General features: G+C 38.1%; 1 protein-coding gene across 6 annotated transcripts in view; it reads right to left on the minus strand.

Moving 5' to 3' along the window:
* igsf21a (immunoglobin superfamily, member 21a) overlaps nt 1-17,305 on the minus strand; it is a 241,972-nt gene that overhangs the window by 64,093 nt on the left and 160,574 nt on the right. For all 6 annotated transcript variants that reach the window (XM_085160774.1, XM_085160775.1, XM_085160777.1 and 3 more), the window contains 2 exons: nt 11,093-11,214; nt 3,097-3,215 (listed from right to left, as the gene is read on the minus strand). In XM_085160774.1, coding sequence (XP_085016900.1) covers nt 3,097-3,215; nt 11,093-11,214 — 241 coding nt within the window. The remainder of the gene's footprint in view (nt 1-3,096; nt 3,216-11,092; nt 11,215-17,305) is intronic.

The following is a 17,305-nucleotide window of genomic DNA, read 5'->3' on the forward strand; positions in this document are numbered from 1 at the left end:
GAAGTACCTGACTCCGTGGTATAATTCTCAAACACGTAGCCTAAAGCAGATGACTCGTAAGCTGGAGAGGAAATGGCATGTCACAAATTTAGAGGATCATCATTTAGCCTGGAGAAATAGTTTGCTGCTTTATAAGAAAGCCCTTCGCAAAGCCAGAACATCTTACTATTCGTGACTGATTGAAGAAAATAAGAACTCTTCAGCACTGTAGCCAGGCTGACAAAAAGCCAGAGCTCTAGTAATGACTTCATGAACTTCTTCACAAAGAGAAAGAATTACCAATAATCATCTCTCAGATGTAATATTATCTGCAGCTACTTTTAGTACCATTGATGTTAAGTTAGACTCTTTTTCTCCAATTGATCTTTCTGAGTTAACTTCAATAATTACTTTCTCCAAACCATCAACGTGTCTTTTAGACCCCATTCCTACAAAACTGCTCAAAGAAGTCCTGCCATTAATTAATTCTTTGATCTTAAATATGATCAACCTATCTCTAATAATCGGCTATGTACCACAGGCCTTCAAGCTGGCAGTAGTTAAACCTTTACTCAAAAAGCCATTTCTAGACTCAGCAGTCTTAGCTAATTATAGGCCAATCTCCAACCTTCCTTTCATATCAAAAATCCTTGAAAGAGTAGTTGTCAAACAGCTAACAGATCATCTGCAGAGGGATGGGCTTATTTGAAGAGATTCAGTCAGGTTTCAGAGCTCATCACAGCACAGAAACAGCTTTAGTGAAGGTTACAAATGATCTTCTTATGGCCTCTGACAGCGGACTCATCTCTGTGCTTGTCCTGCTAGACCTCAGTGCAGCGTTCGATACTGTTGACCATAATATCCTATTAGAGCGATTAGAACATGCTGTAGGTATTACAGGTACTGCGCTGCAGTGGTTTGTATCATATCTATCTAATAGACTCCAATTTGTGCATGTAAATGGAGAGTCCTCTTCACACACTGAGGTTAATTATGGAGTTCCACAGGGTTCAGTGCTAGGACCAATTATGTTTACATTATACATGCTTCCCTTAAGCAGCATCATTAGAAGACATATCATACATTTTCACTGCTATGCAGATGACACCCAGCTCTATCTGTCCATGAAGCCAGATAACAAACACCAATTAGTTAAACTGCAGGAATGTCTTAAAGACATAAAGACCTGGATGGCCGCTAACTTTCTGCTTCTTAATTCAGATAAAACTGAGGTTATTGTACTCGACCCTGAAAATCTTAGAAATATGGTATCTAACCAGATTCTTACTCTGGATGGCATTACCTTGGCCTCCAGTAACGCTGTGAGGAACCTTGGAGTCATTTTTGACCAAGACATGTCTTTCAAAGCACATATTAAACAAATATGTAAGACTGCTTTCTTCCAATTGCGCAACATCTCTAAAGTTAGAAATATCCTGTCTCAGAGTGACGCTGAAAAACTAGTTCATGCATTTATTACTTCCAGGCTGGACTACTGTAATTCATTATTATCAGGATGTCCAAAAAACTCGCTGAAAAGCCTTCAGTTAATCCAAAATGCTGCAGCAAGAGTACTGACAGGGACTAGAAAGAGAGAACATATTTCTCCTGTTTTGGCTTCCCTTCATTGGCTTCCTGTTAAATCCAGAATTTAATTCAAAATCCTGCTCCTCACATACAAGGTCTTAAATAACCAGGCCCCATCTTATCTTAATGACCTAGTAGTGCCATATCACCCTATTAGAGCACTTCGCTCTCGCTCTGCAGGCCTACTTGTTGTTCCTAGAGTATTTAAAAGTAGAATGGGAGGGAGAGCCTTCAGTTTTCAGGCCCCTCTTCTGTGGAACCAGCTTCCAGTTTGGATTCGGGAGACAGACACTATCTCTACTTTTAAGATTAGGCTTAAAACTTTCCTTTTTGCTAAAGCATATAGTTAGGGCTGGACCAGGTGACCCTGAATCCTCCCATAGTTATGCTGCAATAGACGTAGGCTGCCAGGGATTCCCATGATGCATTGAGTTTTTCCTTTCCAGTCACCTTTTTCACTCACTATGTGTTAATAGACCTCTCTGCATCAAAGCATATCTGTTATTAATCTCTGTCTCTCTTCCACAGCATGTCTTTATCCTGTTTTCCTTCTCTCACCCCAACCGGTCGCAGCAGATGGCCCCGCCCCTCCCTGAGCCTGGTTCTGCCGGAGGTTTCTTCCTGTTAAAAGGGAGTTTTTCCTTCCCACTGTCGCCAAAGTCCTTGCTCATAGGGGGTCATATGATTGTTGGGTTTTTCTCTGTATCTATTATTGTGCGATCTACTGTACAATATAAAGCGCCTTGAGGCGACTTTTGTTGTGATTTGGCGCTATATAAACAAAATTGAATTGAATTGAATTGAAATTTAAAAAAAGAAAATCCCACAAAACCGTGACACACAGCAGAGTGTGCTAACAGATATTCTCAAAATTATACCAAGTGCAAAACAACTGATCACACTTGTTAGAAAAAAAAATCTGATTATATAAATATTCATTTTTATCCAGTTTGCTACACGTTTTCCTTCAAATTAGGGCAAATGAAGGAAAGATCAGAGATGATGGGCATGTGCAGATATTTTTCACACACAAATTAAGGTTAGTTCAGGAAATAAACATTGAAATAGAAAGATTGTCTCACTGTATTATCAAAGAAATGAAATGGATACTTTTTTTTTTAAAGAAAGACAGTAAAATTATATCTAACTTCTAGAAATTTGAGCTAAATGGAGCTGCAAACATTAGTTACTTTGCATTATTTTAAACACTATTTTAAACAGTTTCTTTTTGGGGTAAAAAAGATTTCTTCTGACATACAGGAAAACAGTATCTCTGTATCATTTTTTTAAACATCCCCCTATGGCACCGCATATTGAAGCTTCAGTCTTTTGAGTGATCAAGAGGCTTCTCCCTTGCCTGCAGGCGAGCAGCACAACCAGTTTTTCAGTCTTTCTCTCTGTCTGACCTGCAGACTTTGAACAGTCCCTCGCCATGCAATACATGTCCCACCCGAGCATCCCATTTTAACCAAAAAGACATTGACTTTTGGTGCTTTTAAAATAAAGATAGAGTGCAATGGTGATACTCACACATAACCGTAAGAAAAACATTCCCTGAAGCCAGGACAACTTTCTCCCTTGTTGCCCGGTCGTAGATGCCCACATGGCATTCATAAGGCCCGTTGTCTGAGATCCTGACCTCTGGGAGTCTGCAAAGTAAAGGGTTACACTGTGAGTTGATACTCATGTTTCAATTTTTGTACTAACATCTGACAACAAAACAATTACATTAGCAAGTACATACACGGGAAGATAACTATTTGTGTTCACAGAAGCTACTTCCAGCTGCTCCCTCATTCACTAGGGGTCACTACAGCAGTTAGCGCCACATGTTTAATTTGGGAGATTTTTACACCTTCCTGACACAATCCCCAAGGGATCTGTGTCTCCTCTCGGGATTAAACCAAGGCACTCTTGCTTGTTAGGTAAATATGCAAACCATGACACTTTCACATAAAAACTGAACGTGTCAATCAGTGTCAACAGAATAGCCTTGTAAAGGTTCAGTCATGATGCACGTTAGGGCTGTGCGATAAGACCAAAATCTCATATCCCGATATAAGAATTCTATCATCCCGATAACGATATAAATCACAAAAATTTAACACTTTCTGTAAATTCTGTGAATCTCGGGCAGCTCGACTTGCGGAAAGTGTTTCCGGCTGCGCGTCATGTAGCTGGAGTCAAGTGTTTTGACGGATGCATGAAACTATACATTTTTAGACATAAGTTGTAATGGCCGCCGTTTTCTTTGTGAGTATTTATTACACAGCGTGCTGCGGGGAAAAACCTGTTCTAACGTTTGAGTCTAAGGTTTATTTTTTAGCACCTGGCGGCTCTTTTTTACTTCTCATCTGTAAATAATCTGCTCTTTCATGTGATTCAGTTTATTTTGAAAAGTCTCAACAGGATCTCGAGCTTTATTGTGAAAGGTTTATGTGGAACATAAATAAGCGGACACGCGATGGTGTTACCGTCGTTGTTGCTAACCACAACGCATAAAAACAGGCGCTTGTCCGTCAGTAGTGTGGTTATATTAAATATTAGAGAAAGAGAGAACTTTAAGAAATTAATATAGCCACTACAGTGACCATCAAAACGCTGAAAAAGTATTGCCGTAAACAGTTTATTTTGCGACACCACGAAACAAACAATAGCATAAAATGAAATGATAGATGTTTTTATATCGTCATCCGATATATATTGTTATATCAAACAGCCCTAATGCACGTGTATAAATGCTATCAAAATTAATCCAGAGTCCAGAGATGACTGCAGCCCAGCCCTTGAGCAATGAAACCCAGAGCGTCAGTGCTCCAGCCAACATAAACCATGAAAACCAAAGTTTGGCCTTCAGGAAGTGTTTCTGTTATGGAATATGTTATTGTAGTAGCAACCAGGGAAATGGTAGAGAATATCATTGAAAATGAAGAAGTTATCTACATAGTGAATGACTTACTTAAACTGAAACTGCAAACTGGTGGGCACAAGGCCAAATTGAAAAAAGGATTTGTTACAGTCACAAAACTTTACAGGAGCATTCGAGGGTGTCGGGATCCCATCACATAATGGTTCCTTGTAGTTGACTAGATTTAACTAGTTAACTACAAGGAACGATTATGACAGTAAACACACACACACACGCAAACAAATCTACAAGTTGAACAGCGAGCCCCTTTTGCAGGCCCATTAATGACCAAGGGTCCATCTGTATCAGTTTTTTGCTCATCCATCATTTTTTAATAAATTAATCGGACATTGACGATGTCTGTTAGAATAAAAGATCCCACAAAACAAAGTTTATCAGTGTCTCACATAGACTGAATAAATACTTAGTTCAGATTACAGATCAGGTGTGTGTCAGAATTCAGAAGTCAAAAAGTTTAGTCAAAAAGTATCACTCTTTTGCTATTGTCTGCATCCTTCAAATGAAAATACACTGACTGAAATACTGAAGTCTTTGGCACATTTGACAACCCTGTTGCCGGTGTATGACACTTTTTTCTATGAAAGATAAGTGTAGAGTGTTCTTATAAAAAAACAAAAAAGAAAACCCTAAAAGTATATTTCAGAAAACAGCTTTCACTATACTTGTTTTTCATCTGTAATTCTGCAGAGACACAACAGGCAGCGATTATCCAGTCAGCAATAGCAAATGGCCATTTTTGAAAGAGAACAAGAGCACAATCTGTATTCTGTACTCAGCTAATATGTCAACAGTGATAATCAAAGTGAGACACCGCTAGTCACATTTAGCTCCTGTGATTTATGCCCACAAAACAGGGACAATTGTCCTTGCTGCTCGGGTGTTTCAGACGGGGACCTCTGTTAGAACAGCAGCAGGGTGCTCTTAGCAGCCAGGCTTTAATGAGTTCAGCTGTGTGTTTGTGTGTGTATGCATATAGGTGCGTGTCTGGAGGAGAGGAGCGCTCCCTATTGGAGAGCAGTCAAATCAGTGTGACATATATATATATATATATATATATATATATATATATACATATGTATATGTATATATACATGTATATGTATATGTATATATACACATATACATATATATGTATATATACATATATACATATATATATATATATATATATATATAATATATATTTATATATATTTGTGTGTGTGTTTGTTTTATTTAACTTTTATTTATACAGGGAGTCCCATTGAGACTTAATGTCTCATCTACAAGAGAGACCTGTTTCAGACATGTTTACTGAGACTTCTATCTGACCACTGTATGTTTTGTCACATCTTTGATCCATGAATAATTAAGAAATAGGAAATAAAACACCACATTTGAAGTTTGTACCTGCTGATTAGACAAGTGCTCTACATGCGTTTTGTTTCTCTGGTTCTTCAAGTGTTTAGTAAAACCTAATGAAAAATGGATAGATACTATGAGTAGGCACACTGAGGTTTTCTCCCATAGCACTTGAGGAATACGCATATAACAGGCAACACTTTTTTTTAACACTACTGAATAAAAGTGATGAGAATAGCACAGTGACTCTCCCTCTGTGGTGGTGTTGGGTAATTGGTTTTATTATGGTAAATGCTGATGTAGTCCATTGCTTTGTTTTTGCAAACAAACCCATAGTTCACTTATCCACAGTCCTGACTACTGCTTATATGGATTCAAACCAAGAAAGAGACGGGACTTACCAAGTCCAAAAAGAAGGACCATAACGATAAGATGTGGAAGAATTTGTGGAAGAAAGAAACCTCAAATCAAACCATTTCTGAGTGACTACCTGCTTGGAGTCTCTTACAGTTTGACAGCTAGTTTGACACATGTGTCTAGCTGTCTGGACTTGGGAAAGAGGAAAGGTTGTACTCCTACCACTGAGACTTCTTTTAAATATTAAGGCTGGTGGAATTAAATTTTCAGCATCCTCTCTAATCCTCGATTCCATGCATTTGAGAAGTGTTGGTCCACTGAGACCCCCCCCCCCCCTCCCCGAAATTATACATGTGACCCTTTTAAAAAAGGTTTATTGCTGTTTTTTATTTGCTATTAAAAGGTCAGCTAATGTTTGAAGTTTTTGTTTGGTATGAATCTCAATTTAAAAAGAATAAAGTCATTTTAGTATTGATTTATTTTCTTTCATATTACTGCTCTGATTACACCCATACATCACTAGAACCATCAACACAGTTAAATGTGTGTGTTTACATCTTAGTGAACAGCATTATTAGGAGCGCTTAAACAAACTGTTAAGCAAACGTGGCTATTTTGAGTTGTTCTACAATTAAACCACAGCAGCACAACATTTATCAGCTAGGTTTATAACTAATAAAATGTAGCACCATCACATTTATTTATTTATATTTGTCTTTTTTTTTTTATTTATTTATTTCATTTGTTGTGAAAATTTGGGTCTCAGTCAGTTGTAAAAAGGTGTTTGGGCAATGACACAAACCATAGCAGATGGTTAAATCAAAGTCTTTCTCAGCCTTCAGAACGAAAACGATTATCAGCAAACCAAACATATAGGTAATTAAATTAAAAAGAAGAAAAAAAAAACAATTTCTGAAAACTACAAAATGTCCCATTTAAAACACGCACACACAAAACAGCAGGTACACAGTGGCGGTCGATATCAATGGGCCCCCATGGAGGAGCGGCAAAAACAGCACACCGCAAAGAGAGATCGATTGTCCCCTAGGAGTTTTCCTGTAATGCAGGCCTTCCTCTAGAACTTCTTCTGCCTACAAATGCAAGAAAATGCAAGTGCCTAGATGGAGAGTGAAAAAGAGAAGACTTGACAGAGTGGTGTCTGATAGCTCATCCAGTCAATCTCTGCATCAAATTAACTAGCACATTGTCAGATACTCTTTCTGGCCTGAAGCATTATGGGTGAATGGGTAAAGACTGGCAGTTGTAAGATGGTGAAAAGCAGAGATAAACTGCTGAGGACGGGATGCAAAGTGAGGTGTGTAGTCATCTGTTTCCTTAATGAATGAGCATGAAACAAAATAATCAGGATAATGCTGTGATTCGGTGAGTGTGACAGACTCACTACTCTGTGGTTGCATTATACTAAGTGCTGATGTAGCTCATCTTTCTGTCCTTACCCAACACTATAGTCCTGCTGTTTGCTACCCTAAGTACTTAGGATTTATGCATTGAAATCCACACAAATGCAAAAAGCAGAGCACAGTGACAAAAAGGTAGAAAGAATGGAGGTATGGTTGAAAGAAGGGTAAACGCCCAAATTGAAACCAAACACACAGAAACACACAAAGAACACACATACACAGACGTTCTGTTGATCAAAATAACTCTAAAGCCCCATTCAGTGTGCATTAATTTGTGAAGCCATTACTCATTCTTCATCACAAATGCAAAGCTTCACTTCACCCTGCAATTATATCTTACAATAGTGTACTGTATGCACATTTCTTTGAAAATAGGAGCCGTGAGAGGGTACTTTAACATCTTTAGAAAGACATGTGCCACCATTAAAATATTTTACACAAACAATTTATGGAATGTTTTTTTATTTATTCATATCTCTTTTTTGTTTCAATAAATAAGTGATGACAAAAGTATGAATCTGCTTTAGCTGCTTTTCTGCTTTTATAAAAGAGAGATTGTATGAATATAATAATAATATGTATTTTTTTCATGTTTTGGTACTCAAATGTCAAGTGGTGCAACTGCTGATTTAAATGAACAGATTCAAAAGATGATTTTTTTTTATTGTGTTTAACGATAATTCAACATAAAATAGTCGGGCACTATTTACTTTTAATTGCTACAATAATCCATTTCATCCACTTTATTCTGCTTATCTGATTCAGTGTTGCCCAGTCCAGCTGTCACCAAGTGAAAGGCGGGGTACATCCTGGATAGGATCATCAGTCTATTGTAGTGTTAAAATAATCTAAATAGTTTTAAAACTGTTAAAATAAATAAAATGATTTTGTACACCAACTGTTCTTAAATTTCAGGCTGACACAGCCAAGACTACGAGACTTTTATTATTAAGTATAAAAAGTGATGTAGCAAAAAAGAAATTTAATCATACAAACAAAATGGGGTTTGTATGGCTGGCTGAACGCATGAATGAAAACTATACATCTGCTGGCACCTCACAAAAAGTATGGGGACAGGACTCTATGTAAAAAGAGAATTTTAGTTTAGTTATACTTTAACTTGTTCTCTTAATAGGCATCCATTAATATCAAATACATTAATATAAAATACAGGCTTTGCATTTTTGGATGAACATTATACTAAAACTCCTACTCTTTTTAAACACATTTCTTCTATACAACAGAGACAAGGTAACAGATGTCCATTTTCTATAACTTGGCAATATCAGCCTCAAAACAGATTTTAGGTTTTTTTTATCTGCACTACTAAAGCAGAATTTACAGAAACCTCAAGTGGAAGAGAAGATCTGACTTTACAACTGCAGTCAAACTTTAATGTGTAAAAATTAAGGAACACATATGAAACCTACATCCAATTTGGCTGGGTTTTCCAAAACAGCCAGTGGTCAAGTGTAAGTAAAAAATGGTCAAATAAAGGCTGTGCAGTGGCAGATAAATGCATTGTATCTCAAGTCACTGTACACCATTAGTAATGTTAAAAAAGTGCTTTGACTGCAAACAATCATCATAAAAATCGTACTGTTCTCAGCATAAAAAGCTACATTATTACATGTGGCCTATACAGGATGTGTTAAACCAATAACTGATGTCAAATCAAAGGGTCTTTTATGACAAGCAGCAAACTCCTGCTTTTGATTGGACCCTGAATAGATATCAAATTTCCAGGGTCACTAGTTATGTGCAAGATCTGTTGTTTCCCTTACAAGAACTAATCTATGTATTGACACTTGAAGATGCAGAATGTCACAGCTGCTGTCATTCTTTGAAAGATTACACTAATAGCTGTTGAAGCCAAACAAGACTGGGAAATCTTAGATGAACCAATATCAGTGTGACTTCAGATGCTGTTGAATATTTGCAAGATGTAGGAAGGATTATTTTTATTATTGCTACACTATAATAGTACCATAATCACATATAGCTTTTAGATTATACAAAAGCTCTGAAGTTTCCTGCACAATGTTCCATGTTTATAAAGGCTACAGAATATTGAGGCAATCATTTTTGGTCATAAAGCTCCATTCGTCAGAGTGGTAAGGCTTTGTACAGAAGATTTACAATTCTAAAGTGGAAACGGGTGAATACAGTGAGTAAAAATTCAGCCTTTTGCATTTATGAGAAGCACTGAGCTTCTGTTAGACACCATGAAAGCAGGAGTGTGACCAGGGAGTCTTTCTTGACTGGAAAAATGGTGTGATTGTGGCAGAATCCCACATGTCTCTCTGGATGACTAACACAGGCTTAGCATTCTTGTACAGGTGCAGGTAGCAACCAACTGATCAGTGCGCTATAGACTTTCTCTCACTTCTGTGTGTATATATATATATATGGATGTGTCCACGTGTGGTTGGTCATTTCTTTTGTTGCTGTGTACAAACATGTTTTCATGTTAGTGTGAATATAAGTGTGTACGCCATTCCATTTTGATTACGCCTACACTCCCAAAGGGATAGTAGGATTGTCTAGATAAGTCATTTTCAGCTGGGCAGACACACCACACAGGAGAAAAGAGAATAGAAAGAAAAAGGAGAGAAAATACATCGAGGTAATGTACATGAGCCAAATAAAAAAAAACCCAAAAAAAACAGCAGGATAAAGATGAGATGAAAAGGAATGATGAAAGTGGGATCATTACAAAAAGGATGCAAAGTGTGAAGCATTCTGGGTTTGAATGAAGTTGCAAGGGCAATGAATGGCCAGCGTTTCCTTTTGTGCTGCTAAGCATTCAAATAATGATATCTACAGGAGAAGACCCAAAGCAGAGGGAGAGAGAAATGCGGAGATATGCAGACAGCTGCCAGCCGTATTGTTAAGGCCTGTGGTAAAAGAAGGCCGTCCCTGGGATGCCTTAAATGTGTAATCAAGCCAACCAAAGTCACGAGACTCCCCCTACTCTGATGTTCTCAATTTCTTGGCAACTTAGTAAAACTTGTTAATGCATACATAGCAGTACTATGTATCCTGTGGATATAGGTGAAGCACATGCTCAACTCCATGTGCTGCATCGCTCCAAGTGTAAGAGATTGGGTTTGCTACCTGGGATATATAAAACCACTACATAATAGGGCAGCCTGACCAGATGTTAGATAAATCTTTAACACTAAAGACTTTATCCTGTGCAGAGTTGATGATTAGAGTTTGCCACTGCCTCCTGTCCTCATGTAATAAAACCCCTTTGCTCGGTCACTGAGTCTGGCCTTCTGGCCTCATCTGACCACCAGCAGATGGCTGGGAATGAAGTTGGGTTGTACCGAACAGGAATTCATCTTAGTGCATTTCATTACAGTGTCAGAAGGTTGTTTGATTATACAGTAAGTTTAATATTTTACAATTTACCACTGCAGCAAAACAAATCTATTATGAAAAACAAGAAAACTGAATTCATTTTTAGGCTTACCGGACAGTTGATTGGTATACAAGGTCTTCACGCCTGCGGTAGTCCTCCATGTGAGAGTAATTTGTATTAAACATAGCATCGTAGGTGAAGATTTTCTGCTTGATAGTACCTCCGTCTGTGACCTGTGAAGCAAAAGGAGAGAGCATTACTAAGGTGAATTCTCCAGTGATGAATGGGACAGGAGCAACCTTTTTACCCCTAGAGCTTCTCTTATGAATAAACTGTTGTCACATGGCCTGAGAGTGCACAAAGTAATCCTGCCTGCAATTACCTCATTGATTCATGATAAGTTTATTCGTTATAAGGTCTAATGGCAAAGGGATTAAAAATCTGCTGACACGATAACCTCAAAGAGTCAGTCTCTCGGCTTCATTTGTGGCCATGGATAAATCTTAATGAAGACTGACGTAGTACAGTGTTCTGCATGTGACAAGTAGTCCGCTTTCTGTAAAGGTAATAGCATGTGACAAGAAAAAGATAACAGAAGAGGATATTCAAACACTGGTCTTGTTTCATTTTTTTTTCTGGGTAGATGATCGAGCAGTTCTTTCCTTTCCAGTATTCACAGGAGTGTTAAACTCACTTCAAAGCAGCCCCTAATGCTGCTTTGAAGAAGGACATTGTTGGTGAGCCATGGATCCTTCTTCTGTTTGCCAGAGAAGATTGATTCTGATCCAAACAAATCATGTCAGTTGAATAAACAATATCAAAGGATTTCATGATTAGTCCATACTAAAATACACATGGGCTCATGTAAAGAAAAGGCTAAATTGTACTTATATCAGCAAACAATTGTTCCCTGTGAATGTAGGGTAACTCCTATGACCCCTTGCCTCTAGAGAAAGCTTGCTGCCTTAGGCTTATTTTGCTAACAGGTTCTGCAGAGGGAGTTGGCAATGCTGAAACAACGAAAAGCGCAGGAGTGTGAAAATAAATTACCCCAGTTTACCTGTAACAAACAACTTCTTCTTGGTTACAGGCCCACCGGTTTGGCAGGAGCTGGGATTTTTTTTTAACAGATTTTAAATATTAAAGGTCAACATGCTTGCTCGTAAAAAGCATTCATCTACTTTCTAACTTAAGATTTTTGAGAGGAAGTTTTCTGGATGTTGTGAACAAAATCAAAGGATTGTGCCCATCTGTTTTGCTTTAATATCACTTCACATGTATAGCACAAAGCAAGTTTATTTGGACCACTATAGAAGAGGAGAGGGAGATTAAGTGCAGCCTCTAAAAGCAAAAGCACATCTGGAAACCAGTCAGACTTGTCCCACCACTGTAGCTACAGAAATGCTTATTTTACAAAGATCGGTTTAAGGAGGAAAACTGGTATTTTTTGTTTAACATACTTGTGACACACCACACATGAAATAGATTTTTCAGACTTTAAAAGCATACCTCCATTAACTTTATTTCCATATTGTACAATGGTATCTCGTATGGGTGACATACACATATTGGAAATAGAGAGACAGCACATTCCAATGGAAAAAAATAAAATGCCACTGAGACAAAGTAATATACGTTACAGATTAATGCAGAGTGAAGCACACATTCATAACAATGAATTATGCAGCAAAACTGTCACTGAAATTTGAATGGTTCATTTCCAGTTATTTGCCTGTATCTCTCAATTTCACACTGCAATAGTGCCTGAGTAAGCGATTAAATACGTGAGACTATATCAAATACAATTCTACAAAAAGAGTTTTGTTATTTGTATTTGCACGTGTCTGTCAGTCAAAAAATAATTTCAACAACTAATGTTAGACAGCAAGTGCAATCATTTTTATTGGTCCTTAACATTTCCTTGATTGCTTGTTTTGAATTGTAGGTCTATGCCTTGTAAAAATGCAACTACCTGTTCAACTAGTTTTGGCAGTATTAGTCATTAAATATAACATACAAGACAGCCTTAACCTTGGACAATCAACTGAGCCAAAAAAATAAATAAATAAATTAGGCATATATTGCAAAAGAATGGACAAAAATGCAGGAGTTCTGCAACTAAAAACAATATTTAGTTTGGTCTTCTTAAAGCACAATAACAAAATAAAATAACATTTAAAATAAAATCACTTTAAAAAGCGATAATATTCTGCTTAGCTTAATCTTTAGCCATACATGGAAATGAAACTGAGCAGGTGTAATTTGAAGTTCAAACTAAAACACTGGAAAAGAAAGAGTCCTTCTTTTCTAAAAGAATGAAGAATGGTTTTGGTAAGAGCTGCACCAAGTTCCTGTATGTGCTCGTAGGGCTGGTTTGACTCAATCTAATGACCTTAGCTTGAGATGACACTTTAGGTAATAAGTACCCAATTTGAGCCCGGTAGCTTTGAGGATATATCATTTTATTTATAATCCTTGTTGAATGTGAGAAGCAATAACCGTATCTAGTGGAGCTAAATAAGAAAAGCATTCCACCTACAGAAATGCAAACATCAAAGTGTTTAATTGCCAAGTGTCCTGGAAATGCACTGGAAAAACACCACACCAAACCACAAGCAATAAAAAGGATAAACAAACTTGTGGATTATCTCCAAAAAGGGGTTGTATGTCTTCAGATTTTTAGGGTTTCATTAGTTCATGTCAGATGCATAGGCATGCCTAAAGCTGTGCGAGACATTCAGATCTAACCAGGTATTTTCTACTTTGGCATAGGAAAGAAAGAAGACATGACTGTAATCATTTACACCGATTTTCATTTGCAACTTTAAGAAATTAACAAATCCTACAAATGAAGGCTTACTTTCCCTTTACTTTCAAAGTGCTGCTGAATTTAAAGTTTGAAGACTGAATAAACTCGTGCAAATATGATTAGCTGTTCTTCAAGTACTGAGCTGAGTTGGGGATATTTCCTTGCTGCCTTCTTTCACAGTTTATGTAATCCAGCAAGCATTACTATTGCTTAGTCCTCCTCCTGGAAAATCTGGTGGATAATGCAGGTGTTAGATTTCTGGTTGTCTAGAAGCCCTAAGGACCAGAGAGAGGATCTCTGCCTAAGACAGGTCTTCTCAGTGGCACCCTCTCTTTATCTATCTCTTCTTAATGATTTCACCTCTTAATTAAGACTAACCTGTAAACCCCTGTGTAATAAATCTGATGCAATCTACACATCAGTGAATGTCTTGCTATCCCCTCAAGAAGACCAAGACTAACTATGGAAGGGACAGAACAGTGAGAAGGGAGAGAGAGTGGGAGGGTGAAAAGAGATCCAAACTGTGCCAAAATGGCTCTACAAGAGGGAGGGCAAGAGGGAGATGAATACTCTTTGATTGCAGAAAAGCACCGTTGGGGAAGCAAAGCTTTGCTACAACTGCTTTGTTGAATCCAGGCCATGCAATGCACATGAGGCACAGAAGCACCAAACCTTTCTAACACTCTGCCATCTGGAGATATGAAAGGCGAGAATGGGTGGTAGAAAGTTTGCTACTTCTCTCCTGTCTACATTGTGTCATATAGTGGCAAAAGAAGAGTAGGTTGACAGATAGGTAACAACAAGGTGAGTTTGAAAGTGCTTAAACCAGAGTCCTGTGCTTCTCTTGAGATGTTGCAATCCTAAAATCTCTCCAGACAGAGGTTGCCCTGTATCCTTCCTGGCCAGTCAGCTGAAATGCCCCTCTAATGATGTCTGCTATTATTGGGGTCAGATTAGGACTGGGTCTCAGGGGCTAACCAAAGCCCTCCTCCTCTCCGCCTGTCTAGGGTGGGCCTATTTATAGGCTGCAGCTGCATCAGCAGCCACTGGAGCAAATTCAGCTAACACACTGCGGGCCAACTGTGAGAGATTCAACCTGAATCCTGCTTTATAATTTCAGGCAGCAGTCTGAGAATCACTACAGAAAGTCTTTTTACACCATTTTTGAAACAAGTTAGAAAAAAAATGTAACTGTGCATAGTTTCCAAAGGATTTCTAGTCTCTACTTACAAAGCCATGGAAGACCTATGAAATTAAAATTATACTAAGCATGTCCTCATATGGTGTATAATAATTAGATGGTAATGGCTTTCAACAAATTTTTTATTCATATCTTATTAGCATTTTTTGTGATCTGAATGCAAAGTCTACCACGTTCATAAGATGGTCAACGACATGGCTTTCAAATAATATCTTAATAAGATTTATTCCCATTCAGATTTATTTCCATTCACTCCCTCATTTAAAGACTAACAAAGGAGATGATCAGTTCATTGTCATGAACTGGCTTGGCACTTTCCTTCATTTCCATGCTAATTTGCCTAATATTATTATGTCACAAAGTGTCATTTTGAAACCGTCTAGAAAAACTGGGAGACACTGTCTTGTAAAATTGCTATTTCTGTACCGAAACAATGATGCAAAATACAGAACTTATGTCCCAGAATGTCAAATTACTTGAGTTACTTAAATAAGTTTAAATAATAAGTTTCCTCTACAATGCTGTGGAGGAAACAATTATTTGATCTCCTATAAACTTGTAAGTTTGCTAACAAGGAAATGGACTGTCTATATTTTTTTTACAGTACTCTCATTTTACTGGATAGAGACAGAATATTAACCAAAAATCCAGAAAAAAATTACATCAAAGTTTTAAATTGACTTGCATGTCATTAAGTAAAATAAGTATGTATAAGTAAGTGAAATATGACTTAGTACTTGGTTGGGAAACTCTTGGCAAGCACAGCTCTAAGACATTTGTTGTAGTTGGTCATCAGGTTTGCACACATCTCAGAAGGGATTTTGGTCTACTCCTCTTTACAGAAACTCTTTAAATTTTGGTTGCTGGTTGGCAACTCAAACCTTCAGCTCCATCCACAGATTTTCTAAAGTACCGAGGTCTGGAGACTGTCTGGAGACTGTCTAGGCCACTCCATGATCTTACTGTTCTTCTTTTTTTACCCACTATTTTGTTGCCTTGGCAGTATGTTTTGGGCCATTGTTATGCTGGAAGAACCATGACCCATCGGCAGTGTTCTTCCTAAGGGAAGGAGGTTCTTATCCAAGGTTTTACAATACATGGCCCTGTCCATTGGCTCCACAATGTGCTGAAGTTATCCAGTATCCTCTGCAGTAAAACAGTCCCAAAGCATAATGTGTTTTTTCCACCTCTGTGCTTGACTGTGGGGATGGTGTTCTTTGGGTGATTCTCAAAGCATTTCTTTCCTCCAAACATGGCATGTCAAGTTGATGCCAAAGAGTTTGATTTTGGCCCAAAGCACTTTCCCCAAGCTTCTCTAAATCATTTAGATCTTCTGTGGCACATGTGCCTCCTTGAGCAAGGGGACCATGCGGTACTGTATGATTTCAGTCCATTAGGTCGCAGTGCGTTACCAATGGCAGTCTATGTGACTGAAGATATTAACAAGCTTCCCTCATGTAGTTTTGGGTGGGTCCACCACCTTTATTATGATAACCTCACTCAATGAGGCAAGATCTTACACTGAACTCACTAATGAGGGTGACCGATAGTCGTGTTATATGTCTTCCATTTCCAAATAATGGCAGCAACAGTTTCTTGACAATGGTCTTGAGGCTCATTCCAGCCTTTTGTAATTCTACAGTAATTTCCATGATGTATTTTGCCATCTCTTTGGTCATGTCCATGGTGGTAGAGAGGCTGGAATGGAGTAAATGATGTGCTTTATGCACACAATAAGTTCAAGTCAGGAGTATCTGTAATTGATAGATTGTTATCTGCGTGCCATAGAGACACACACCCAATCTGTGGGATGCCTCACTCATTTTTCAGGCAACTAGCGCCACCAGCGCATTTGGCTATGGGTGAGCTAGTACGTCCTATCTTAATGGCATGCCCTAGTTTCTTCGTATAAAAAACAAAGGACCATACACATTTTCACTTAATGTGAACAGATTTTTGGTTGCACACCTGGTGGGTTATTTCGAGGTTCAGTCCTACTCCCCATAGACTTGTTTATTGCTCCACATCATCAGATTGTAAGCCAGCCCGTGTAGTGCCACAGATCGAGTGCCTCCCTCATGGTGTATCACTGTAGTATTGTCTGTCCTGACCAAGATATGACAATTTTTCAGGATTAGCAAGAAATGTCTCAAAGTCAGAAAACCTGCCATGAGCACAAAGTAATTTATATGTGCTCAACAGCGCCTCTGGGGCCAAGTGCCAATAGACAGATGCGTAACAGCACCCTGGTATTTTTTGCCACTTCCTCTCTGCTGGAAGCAGGTATTAGAAAACTGTTCAAATATGTGAACAC

This window comes from Neolamprologus multifasciatus, chromosome 5 (assembly GCF_963576455.1).
Source record: "Neolamprologus multifasciatus chromosome 5, fNeoMul1.2, whole genome shotgun sequence".
NCBI lineage: Eukaryota > Metazoa > Chordata > Actinopteri > Cichliformes > Cichlidae > Neolamprologus > Neolamprologus multifasciatus.